General features: G+C 43.2%; 1 protein-coding gene across 10 annotated transcripts in view; it reads left to right on the forward strand.

The window, feature by feature from the left end:
• Positions 1-12,033, forward strand: part of MICAL3 (microtubule associated monooxygenase, calponin and LIM domain containing 3) — a 255,799-nt gene that overhangs the window by 181,097 nt on the left and 62,669 nt on the right. For 9 of the 10 annotated variants that reach the window (XM_043517551.1, XM_043517556.1, XM_043517571.1 and 6 more), the window contains one exon: positions 6,072-6,267. In XM_043517551.1, coding sequence (XP_043373486.1) covers positions 6,072-6,267 — 196 coding nt within the window. Of the gene's footprint in view, positions 1-6,071; positions 6,268-12,033 lie in introns of those variants that run through there. The other variant, XM_043517598.1, reaches the window with a different exon arrangement.

Genomic DNA, 12,033 nt, shown 5'->3' on the forward strand with positions numbered 1-12,033 from the left:
ATGTGTGAAATACTGTGTGCTCCCAAATCAATCCTTCAGCTAATCACCTGCTCATGTGCAAAGACCAGACGCTCACCACCCTTCAGATGTTTGGCCAGCAGCCTGCCTTATATGGAAAGTGTGACTGCGGCACAGACAAGGAACAGTGTGACAACATGTCTAGCAGTAATGCACTACATGGACACAACACTGATGATGAATTTGAATAAATGTTTTCAGTCCTACATGTTAAGGCTAACTTCCCTAGGATTACCAAAGATAGATGTCTTTTTTTTTTTTAATTCATGTAAACCATGTATCCCTGTGTTAAAGTATAATTTAAAAAAACACTGATTTTTAAATATTTTCTTGAATATATACATAATTGTTCTAGGTTTGTCATGTTTGGTACCATTGTGGTCATGGGGGAAAAAAGGCTTTCAAATGATACGCAACTCGACCAATTTCTGACAACATTGTAGAATCAAAATTTCCACCAGGCAGAGGACCTGGAGCTGGGGGCGGGGAGAAGCGAGTCCCCCTTGCCATACTGCAAAGGGTGACACCTTCGAAATCATGATTCTGTAGATTTCTGCAGATCAAATGACACCACCCTTTCCTTTCTATCAATAACTTGGCCCTAGAATAAGATTTTACTACATTATGCTCCCAGACTATTCAGGACATTTTGGATTATCTGTTACATGTGAAGTCCTCAGGTCTGTCTCTTAGGTCTTTGAGAGTCCACTTAGTGGCAGTATCTGCATTCCATCCACCAATTCAATGGAAGTCCATTTTTTCTGACTCCCTGGTGATTAGATTTTTAAAAGGAGTTGTCTGTCTCTTCCCTCTGTTACAGAAACAGCACCATTGTGGGACCTTAATATAGTGCTGGCCGCTCTCATGGGTCCTCCGTTTGAGCACTTGGTAACTGCTAAAAGACATCTTTTCTCATAGCCATAACTTCTAGAAGGAGGGTGCGTGAGTTGCAGGCTCTCGTGGCAGGACCTCCATATATGTAATTTTTCAAGGATAAAGTCGACCTAAAGCCACATACAAAATTTTTATCTAAAGTGGTTTAACCTTAACCAAACTATATACTTACCTGTATTCTTTCCTAAACCACATTTGAATATGGAGAAAGCAGCACCTTCATACATTTTGGATGTGAGATGCTGTTTGATGTTCTTGGAAAGGACTAAACCATTTATTTACCTCAACTTTGCCTCGTATGCAGATCAGCTGAAGGGTCAGGTGGTTTCCATGGAGATGATCTCCACGAGGATTACTACCATGACAACGGTATATGGAGTAGCTCAGTCTATACCTTCATATAGTGTAATACTGGTGTGGTGGCTTATTTAATGAGGATCCAAGCGGCTTCCGTCACATGTCTCAGTGATGTTTCTATATTAGACTTTTGCGGAGCGGCTGCCTGCTTTCCAATGCATGCTTTTACCAAACATTATGCTAATATGACTGCAAACTTTGAGAAGACAGCTCTGCAGCTCACCTTTAGGTAGACTCTGAGCCCCACCTTCTTTAGTTACTGCTTGTGAGTCACCTGAGTGGAATACACATCTGAAAAGACACACAGTCAAAAAACCCAGTTACTTACCGCATGTGTAACTGTGGTTCTTCGAGATGTGGATTCAGACATTTATTCCATAGCCTGCCCTGGGTCCCCTCTTCATTGGAGTCATTAGCCTTGAATTTTGGTGCAAAGGGACTGGGTTGGGGCGGCACCATCGTTATATAGTCATGGGAAGGGCAGTGGGGCTGAAGGGTGCAACCATCACTTCTCGGTACTGCTAAACAAAATTCTCTGGCTTTGGTGCATTGGGCGCACCTGCACTTGAGTGGAATACACGTCTGTACCCACACCTCGAAGAACAACAGTTACAGTACGCAGGGAAGTAACTGTTTTTTCCCCTTTGTGCATATGCATCACAGCAGGCTCCCTTATTTGTATTACAGTAGCTCCTAGAGGCCCCAACTGAGATTAGGCACTCCCTGGTGCCAAGCACTGCACAGATAGAGTGGGAGACAGCCTCTGCCCCGAAGATCTTGCAATCTAAACAGACAAGACAGACATAGGGAAGGAGGGGAAAAGGGGGGCATTACACGATTCATGAAAAAGAAGGCCCTACTCTTAATACTGGATTGGTGTAATGGGGAAAAGAGGTAGGCAAGAGGAGGGTCATTCTGCTTTGGAAAGGAGTTATTTTTCTCACACTCACCTGTCTCTTCATCCCTCAACCGGTACTGTCTGAGGGGTTACCCCGGCAACGCTTTATCAAGCTTGTGGAACTAAATCAATAATGTGGCTTGGTTTTTACTAGGTGGAGGAGGAAGGCGGTGGAGAATGGGGAGGGACTGAATTGTGTCTCAGGAGGGGAAAGCTTTCAGAGGAACTTCTCAAGCCCTGGTCGTAACCATTGTTTCTAAAATGGGGACGGAGAGGAACTATGTCATGCAGGGGAGCAGGGCAAGGGGCACTTCAGCACAGGAATGTTATTTCTGGCCTTGTGTTTCCTTACAAGAGGCAGGCTACATCAGGACTGAGATAAATAGGGGCCTCTGGCAGCTTTCACACCACAGCTAAGCAGGCTGCCCTGTTAGGAAAAACAGTTCCCTTGCGATGATCTGTGGGCTGTTTGTAGCCAGCGGCCCTTCCAAAATGCAGAACTATAACATTTTCTTATTTAAGATGTTGGTTGTGGCTCTTTGAGCTGATTCTTTGTTTGTGTGATGAGCTGCTTTTGGCTCTCAGGTGGCTCCTGATGTTTGACTAATGACATAGTTTTTTTTATGTTTCATCATACTCAGTCAACGTTAGCCCCTTTCTGTGTTTTCAAGCAGCTTCCAGGCTTGACTTTGTGCAGCTCTGGTACATGAGGCAGGTGTGCTTTTGCCTTTAAAACTAAAGGCACAAGGTAAAATGGTACATGGGGTTAACCAGCATTCTCTGCAAGTACCTCCTGTTGGCAAGACTGTAGAATAGCGTTGTCCAGGTTTGTGAGCAGATGTCTTGAACAGCAGTTTGACATCATGAGCCATAAGGGTACAGCCCTCAGTGAGATAAAGGGTGTCACTAAGAAGCATGTGTCCAAGGCAGATTGAAATATTCTTCTCCCTACTTTGCTCAGTAATGCCGCCCCTTGTGAATCCACTTGACGTGAGTAGATAGCCACCTTTCACCATTCTAGCTCCACTTAGGCTTTTGGAGGAAAGCCAGTGTAAGCCAAGTTGTTTGTGTTAATAGCAGCAATCTGAGAGCTGTGAGCTTTAAACCATTGCCCTTCTGGCTATTAACTACATAATGAGGCAAACAGTGTGGAATCAGTTGGCATCTGTTTCATTTGTGCTTTGCGGTGAGCTTGATAGTGTCTTTCGCCCAGACAATGAAGACTGATGGTGCCTTCTAGAAACTCAGGAAACAAATTCTCTGTGCAAAGTGTGCCCGTCTAGAATAGAAGTCCCTGGCCGAGGCTGGAACTTACTGGGTCATGTTCTTCAATATCAAACTGCATCTTTTTTTAAGAAAAAGAAAATGGAGGAATCTGGCCAATGATGCTCCTGAGTTGCACAGCTAAAAAGAACAAAATCAGTCTTACATTGGAAGTGTGTCTGGGAATGTTCTCCCTTCCTCCCTGAAACTTCCCAGCACAAAACACCTGCCAGGCACGTAAACTATCTTGGCATAACCACACTCCTTTGTCTTACAGTTTAAAAGAGCTTTTATCCTTCTCATATCAGCCTTGTTCTGGAGACAATGCCACTGAATCACCTGGTCTATCCCCATGTACTGCTGCAGGATTGGTTTAATTCTTCCTATACTGTCCCTGATGTGGTCATGGGGTGGGAAGGACAAGGCTAACTCTTATCCTGCACACGTGTCGGTGAGGTGGCTTGTGTGAGTTTCACTAGTGTGTATAAATGTCAGTTTGTATTCCCCACCCCACACACACATTTATAGCTTCTACTAAATTTATTTCCACCCACCCCTGCAATGAAAAAGCCATCCTTTCCATAGTCTGTTAATCTGACTCTAGAAATGAGTCACTGCTGCTTTTTTGCTTGCTTCTGCAGAAGCTGACAAAACATGAAGACTCTCAAGAAGAACGTGAAATAAATCCCCTAGATAAAGGACTCCTTACCCTTCTTCCTTTCATCCTTTTTTCAATCTATGAACTTCATGGATACATGGCTGGATACCCAGAGTGGGCCAAAATGAGAGGGCAAAACAGAAACAGCCTGTGACAGCTATGTGTGTTGGGGGAAGCTGGGCCTAACTGGAATACGCTGCAATCTGTGAAAGGGTCTAATACAGAAGATAATCTCTTTCTTTATGAGGATTTACTATACCCTTTATTTTCTCTTTATCGCCTTGGTACTCTTTCATTACCCATAATCCATTTCTTTTTCATGTCAGCTAGGATTGGCAGATCAGCATTCCAGGTCAGATCCCCTGATGACGTGAACTCAGCGCTGGGGAATGTAACACTGATTACAAAAATAGTTCCGGCCGAGGTGGTATCACCATCTAGGCATCCCAGAGAGAGTGAAATGAAGCGTGAATCCTAGCGTAGTGTGCTATTCAGTTAATCTTTTAAAAATACTGACACAACATAAGACTATTGTTGCAGCAGCAAATCATAGAGAACAAAATATCCTTGGAAATGTAGGTTAATGCTCTGACCTTTTGCCTGTGGAGGTCTGTGGGAACATGGTAGTCCCAATCTAGTTTCTTATGGACATTTGTCCACATCACCAAAACAGCATCAAATTTAGCATGATTCCTGAGGGGAACCCCAAGAATGTTACAACAGAGGCTGCTATAGGTCCAAACTGAGGTTCATTGGCAAAGCTGTATGGGTGGGTTGGGGCTAAAATTGTTGAAGCTTTTGTACATCACTTGCCTGCAACTCTGCTTGATGAAGCAGTTTCTGACTTTAACAGGCACTAATCCACCCAGGCCTGATTTCCAGAAGTGCTGAGCACCCCAGATTCCATTGGCTTCAACTGGAGCTCTGAGCACTTGGCACTTTCGGAGTTCAGTCCCACAAGCGTTAGGTCCCCATCAGCAGAGTTCTTTTTTTTTTTTTTTTTTTTACTGTGGAGAGCAATAGGAAATGGATGGAGATGTTTATTGCTGAGCTGCAGGTGTGTTTATCCTGTGGCACTAAGTTTGGTATTTTCTCAGCTCCTCTGATGCCTACCTTTGGCGCTTAATAATATAAGCACTTGATGACATTGCTAGTGGGATTCCTAATGGCTGCAATAACAGGCATCAGAATCAGTATTATGGTACCAGGCCTATCATTGCTGGGACTGTGATTCCCAGTCTCTTGTCTTTCCACACACACGTTTCCTGTTTTCACCCACCTGATCAATGTTCAGAGGGGTGGGTTCTTCCACTGAGCGCTGCTTTTTAAATAGGCCTTGGAGCTGCTGTCTTTGAGATGGACTGTTTTGCCACATGCACAGTCCTTGTGGTTTGCTGGGGCTAGGGGGAAGCAGTGAACCTCTTATCCAGCATCCTCCCACAGTCCCACAAATTGTTCATCCAGGATTCTCCTGCAGTCCCAGTTTTGTCACATACTGACAGGAAATCATGTCAAGACCAGAGAAAAACACATCTGAGGCTTGAACCTGATGGCCTTGCACCAGGGAGCTTCCTACAGCAGGAGTGTCCCTTCGTCTCCCACATTTGAGACACTCCTTACGTAATGGTGCACGTTTCAGTCCCCATGGCAATGGCTTCCCTGTCCCTTCTTGAATAGGGGTCCCTGTGCCTGGCTTGACACAGCTCTGGCCTTTGCAGCTACATTGTTCTTCTTCCTCTCTCAACCAGGACATGTAACTTTTTCTTAGCATCCTTTGACCAAAGCGTTAACCAGGGCCTACTTTGGAGTATTGCTCCTTCTCCAATTCAACCCGTAAGGGCTAATAAGGTAATGGCATCAGGTCCTCTCTCTCTTTATTCCCCTTTTGGCCCTTTCTCACCCCACTCCTTGCTCTGAATTTGTTTGCAAATATTCAGACCCAGTTCATCAGATTCGTTGTTTGTTTACTGGCTTGTTCTTTAGGTCCTAATGTCAATGGATTGGAGGAGCCCAGCCTGGCCAAGAGGCTGCGTGGCACACCTGAGCGCATTGAGCTGGAGAATTACCGGCTGTCACTGCAGCAGGAGGAGGAACTGGAAGAGGTTCCCGAGGAGACCCTGGCAGAGCATAACCTGAGCAGTGTACTAGACAAAGGAACAGAAGAGGATGTGCCCAGCAGGTTAGCACACATTGTACACATGTCCCTGTATCCACCCCAGCAGGCTTGTGTCTACTTGCTTTCATAGTACACTTTCCCGTGTACTTTCCCATACGCTTTACTGAGGCTCCCCTTTCTGGAAACCTGATAGCCTCAGCCGCACTTCAGAGAGGTATTTTATACTAGAGTTTCTGTTCTAAACCCCCTATTTTGAGTCACTTTAATAGTGTTCTGTAAAAGTTATTTCTTGTACTGAAATTTCTCATGCTCAGTCTTAGCTCAGAAAGGAATTTACTTTTTGGAAAATTTCATCTATAAACAACTGAGTCATTTGGGTGAACAGAACATGGGGTCAGAGGGGAGTGTTTTTTCAAAAAGCTTTTTCTGCCTATTTTGCACTCTAACTGAAAACCATTTTTGGTTTAAAACTTCAGGTTGGGCAGATACTTAGCCTTGATTGAGTGCCTTTTTGTGTCTAAGAGTGCTTGACTTGAAGTAGTAGCTATGGGTAGCATAAAACAGGATATGCCACATGCATTTATGGTTATTTCTTCAGCTGCAGAATGATACATTAGAGTGCTAGGGGCTCAGTGCTCACAAGTTTGGGCAAATGACTCTCAGTAATTCCTGCAGCGGCAATTCAATTTGATAAGGGATGAGTGGAACCTTTGCAGTCTCAGCGTCCTCCAGATAATGTGGCTCTCTTACTTACTGTGAGCGCTGCTCCATACCCTTTCATTACAGCAAGAATTCTCCTGAACTGTTCAACTCTTTGCCTATGCAACAGTTCTTGCATTCTTAAAACTGCCACCTAAACTCAGGTAATGATATCGCTGATGGCTAATCCCAGATCCTACAATACAATCACATGCATGCTTAACTTAAAACACATGTGTAACCCTGCGTGTTTAGTTGCCTACCTCAGTTATACAGGTGAAACTGACTTCAGCTGGGCTACTCAAGAATGTAAAATTAAGCACATTCATAAGTCTTTGCAGGATCAGGGCCTGAGTGCATTCTGGGATGAGCAAATGATGGGAGTCCCTGTAAGCGTATGGGACTCACCCCTGCGGCGCCTCCAGCTGGTGTCCTGGGAATTAGCTCTACTTCCGGCCTCGGAGCACCCTCTACAGGCTGGTGTCCAGCTTATGCCAGGCCCCCGTGTCCCTCCCAGACCGGATGCCCCTTGTATGCCGGGGTGCTGCCCTCTGGCAGTAACCCCTCACTTGCAGGGTCTCCCCTCCCCGGGGAACCGCCACCCCCTATCCCTACCTCACTTCAGGCGTAGGCTACTGCCGATCACTAGCTAGCCCCCATGCCCTGGGACAGACTGCAGTATAAGCCATTCATCATAGGCAAGGTTGGGTTTGGACCTGCTGCCTCTGTCTAATCTTGGGCTGTGCCCTGCAGCCCTAGTACATGTTGGGCCTAATAGTAGGCTGCAGCCTGGGGCTTTCCTGACTGGAGCTCACCCAGCTCCTCAGGCCCTTCCCCAGCCCTGCTCCAACCTAGGTACTCTGCTTAGGTCCCTGCAGCCAGGTCTCTCCCTCTCAGAAGCTAGAGAGAGTCTCTTTTGAGTGCTTGGCCCACAGCCCTTTTATAAGGGACAGCTGAGTCTGTTTGAGGCATGGCCAAAGCTGAGGCTGCCTTCCCATCAGCTCAGCCTAAGGCTCCAAGCCCAGGCCCTCTCCAAGAGCTAGCTTTTAACCCCGTTGGGCCAGGAGCAGGTGACCACCCCGCTACAGTCCTATAAGATGCAAACAGAAGAGGCAGCAACTGGATATTTAACACTATCTAGCCTTACTAGTCTTCAGTAGTCCTGATGCATCCTTATCTTAAAAGCTCTGAACAGATTTGAACTAGGATGGGTAAATACCTGGTGTCCTGTTCTGTTTCCTTTACTAGAATAATGGCAGTGTTTATTAATTATTTTAGGAAGTTCTCAACAAGATCTTATTTTGATATAATTTATTTATTTGAAGTGTTGTCTAGTGGCCTAGTTGGATGTTCTCTGCAGGTAGACTTGAGATATGTTCACATTCTCTGTCCCTCTCCCAGCCCACTGTTCAGATATAATAAATAATGTTGCCATTGTTAATATTAACACTAATAATAATATCACTGTAGCTTTTATAGTGCTTATTAGATCTGAAAGTACCAACCAAAGTTCACTAGCCTGGAGCTATATTATTATTGGCCATGACTTCATCAGATCACATAAATTAAGAATAGTTGGACCTGGTCAGTACTTGGATCGGAAACCTCCAAGGAAAAAAGGAGTCAACAGAACCAAGTGTTATCTTTGGCATCTCAGATGCAGCTGCTATTTCACCTCCTCCAGATCTGTGCACACTTTTCTCCCTCCCACCCTCCTCCACACCCATTTTTTTATTTAGAATTCTATCACTCTCCCCTCTTTGTATGTTGACTTAAATATGTATTTTTTTTAATTTAAGCTTTCTCTGGGGAAAAAAAAGTTAAACATTATTTTTGGACTTATAAAATATCTCTCTCAGACATCCCTGGGCACCTGAACCAAAATTTCACAGCAATAAACATAACTTGCTGGCAAAAGTCAAACCAAATACATTCCTCCTATGACAGATTCATCATCACTATCATGGGCAATAACCAGAGTCAATATGCACACATCCGCAAATGCAGTAATAATCGTACATAGCACTTCTATGGTATGTTTCACAGTCAAAGCATTTTAAAACATTATCAGATTAATCCCCACAAAAAGGCAACATATTTGGCATTTGATCAATAAGAGAAGTAAATTCCAAGCTGACATCCCACTATTCTCAAGCTGCTCTAGGGACGGCTAATGAAAGTACCCTCACATAATTTTAAATAACACAATTGTGCATAGAGAGGGAAACTGTTCCTAAGGTAGCCAGCCAGGACCTAGTCATTGTTGGACTTTTGTAGAATAATAGCCACACCTTGAATCACAACCACAACTAAATAAGATACTCGCACAATCTTTGGAGAGCATGTGCAGATTTTAATGTAAGATACATTCAAGGTAATTTAAATTTTCTTCGTCCTGATCGTGTGGGCCATACAGTTGTCACTTTAATCGATTATCCCTTCCAGATGAAGGATCTGTGCTAAGCAGTTGCTCCAAAGTGTGGTGCACATTCCACTATGAGGCACCACAGTGTCAACGGCAGGTCTATATTCAGACAGCCCAGCACCCAAAAGTCTTGCGGGGACAGATTATCCTTAAAGAGAACATGCAGTTAAAGTGGGTGCTGTTCATACATTGTCCCACTTTTGAGCTGAAGCCACCATGGTGAAATACTCTCTCATCTCTGTAGCTGGCTACTCCAGATTAGGGTTGAACCATATTGTGGGATATAATGGAGGCAGCTGGCAGTGTCACACTATTCTTTTGGCCTGGCTTCTTTCTCCAGCACTAAATTCACACAGGTGCATTTTTTAAGAGGTATCTCCCTGAATATTTGAGTGTCTCTGTCAAGTCATCCAACTCTTTTCTCTGATCACTGGTTAACAGAAAAAAGGTCCCAGCTGGGTGGCCCAGAGCTACCAGCTTGAAAGGAAGACGCTGTGCACCAACCCATCTCTGTCTGCTTTCACCCACTCATCCTCTTGTTTCTCAGTACTCAAAGATTAAACACACAAGTATGGAGAAGATCAGTGCTGGAGAAGGTAAGGTGAGCTGTGAAGTGAAGAATTTACACTGTGAGTATTACACAAGATAAGCAGGATGGCTGGAGAACACAGCTTGATCCACAGAATAGTCATGGCAACAGCTTCAGCAACAGTAAATGTTATTGACAGTGCACTAAAAACCCAGCAGGCAGCACCTGTCAGATTTATTTCTGTACTGAAGAGGAGGAAACTGTGCTATTAATCAGAGGAGGGAATAAATACCACTTTTTTTTATCTCTCAGAGAGCATCTGTATAAAGCCATTGGTATATGCTAAGACCTCTTGGGAGCTGCTTGTATGCCAGAGGCTCAGCATATATTTATGATCTGATTCATCATTTACCTTTTTGAAAGAAGGAACAGTGAGTTAAAAATAACGTTTAATTTCTGCTGTGGAACGGAGGATTATAACATTTGCATTATATATCCTACAAAAAACACATGTTGTAGCTTTGAAAATTGTCATGAATACACCCTGGACCATGCACAAAACCTACCTGGTTACCCCATACTGAGATGAGGAAAAAACAATGGTATCTTATACATTTTATTTATTTACATCTGTCAAAAAGTATTCTCCCCAGGCAAGTGAGTGAATAAAATTTTGCAAGGATGTATTAGAGCAAGATTAAGGATAGATTTTGATCACCCAAAAATAGGAAATGATAATCCTCAATAACTCTGCCCCTAGAGTTATGTACATCTATAATTATAAGAAAAATTGTGTTGCAATGTAGTACTTGTTAGGAGAGTGTCTGTTTGTCCCAAACTGTGTGATCATGTAATGAAAGCCTGCATGTCAGGGACAGTGTTAAGGTTGTTGCAGAAGTTATACATTCCAGACTTGTGTAGACTTTAAATCCGAGGCTTTTTTTATGTTTCAGCTGATGAGTTTTCAGCCCTCACTTTTATTGTCTGGCAATAGCTGCTAATCCTACCACTTATGCACTTTCTTAATGTTTAAAGATTACGTTAAAAATAAACACCAAATACATAACACCATACTGGCAAGAGTACATCAAACATTGTAAAATCTAGTGTAAATGGTGCAGAACAGAAGAAGGTAGCCAAATGAGAAAATGTCAAATAAAAGATTGTTTGTGAGAAATCCATGCCAGGAAGAAGTTGAACCAAGGACCTTTTGTATCCAAAAGTAGTGAGGTTACCTATTGAACCAAAGGAGAATGAGCTTTTTCTGTGAGCAGTAATCTCGAATGAGCCCTTTTATGTAAAAGTTACTGCCCGAAGTATCAGTTTGTTAAACACAGCTGTTGCTATCAAACAAAACCAACAAAAATAGAACACCAGGTATCATCTGATCACTCACCCAAGTTTTAACCAAGCCCAAAATATTTTGCTCTTTAAATCAGATGAGATTGTGCCTATTCACGTCTATATGGCAAGCATCCAGGCATTGCACTCCTTTTCTCATAAATATAAAAACACAAGATCTAGTCCCTGAGTTTATTCTCAGTGAGATCCTTGTTTCAGTGACAAAAATAACTTTTGATTATTTTTCTCCCGGTAGTACTAACATAAACAACATTCTATGCCATTCTGAGCAGCGTCAACAGAAATGTGTACTAAATTCCAAACAGCTACTCATGCAAACTCATCAAAAGCGCTGATGCCACCGAAGGCACGATTTGAAGGCACTGGGATTACACCTGAGTAACTGAGGGCCTAATGTAGCTTTCAGAACTTTTATTACAGGTGATGTGTAAGAAGAGTATGTAACCCAGCTCAATTCTCAAACCTCAGGCCAAGATTCATGGAGGATTGGCAGTTGGAAAAAATTTCTTGACTCATAAACTGAGTCAGTTTGATACAAAAATCAGAGAGACAAAATGGAGCCTCACAATGACACTTTTGCAGTCTCTTGCTGAGTCAGAACTGATGTTTGAATTGCAATGTATTGTCCCATAATGTATTAATGCTGGAATGCACTTAAATGTGAATAGCACAGATTTTATCCCAGACAAAAATATCCTTGTTTAAACTAGAGTTAGTCATATGCTTGTATCAATAACATTAAGAGAGCAACCTTATTAGAACACTGAATGGACAAAACATTAAAAGACCATGAAATACTAGTCTTAACTTCCAG

This window comes from Dermochelys coriacea, chromosome 1, assembly GCF_009764565.3.
Source record: "Dermochelys coriacea isolate rDerCor1 chromosome 1, rDerCor1.pri.v4, whole genome shotgun sequence".
NCBI classification, from domain to species: domain Eukaryota; kingdom Metazoa; phylum Chordata; order Testudines; family Dermochelyidae; genus Dermochelys; species Dermochelys coriacea.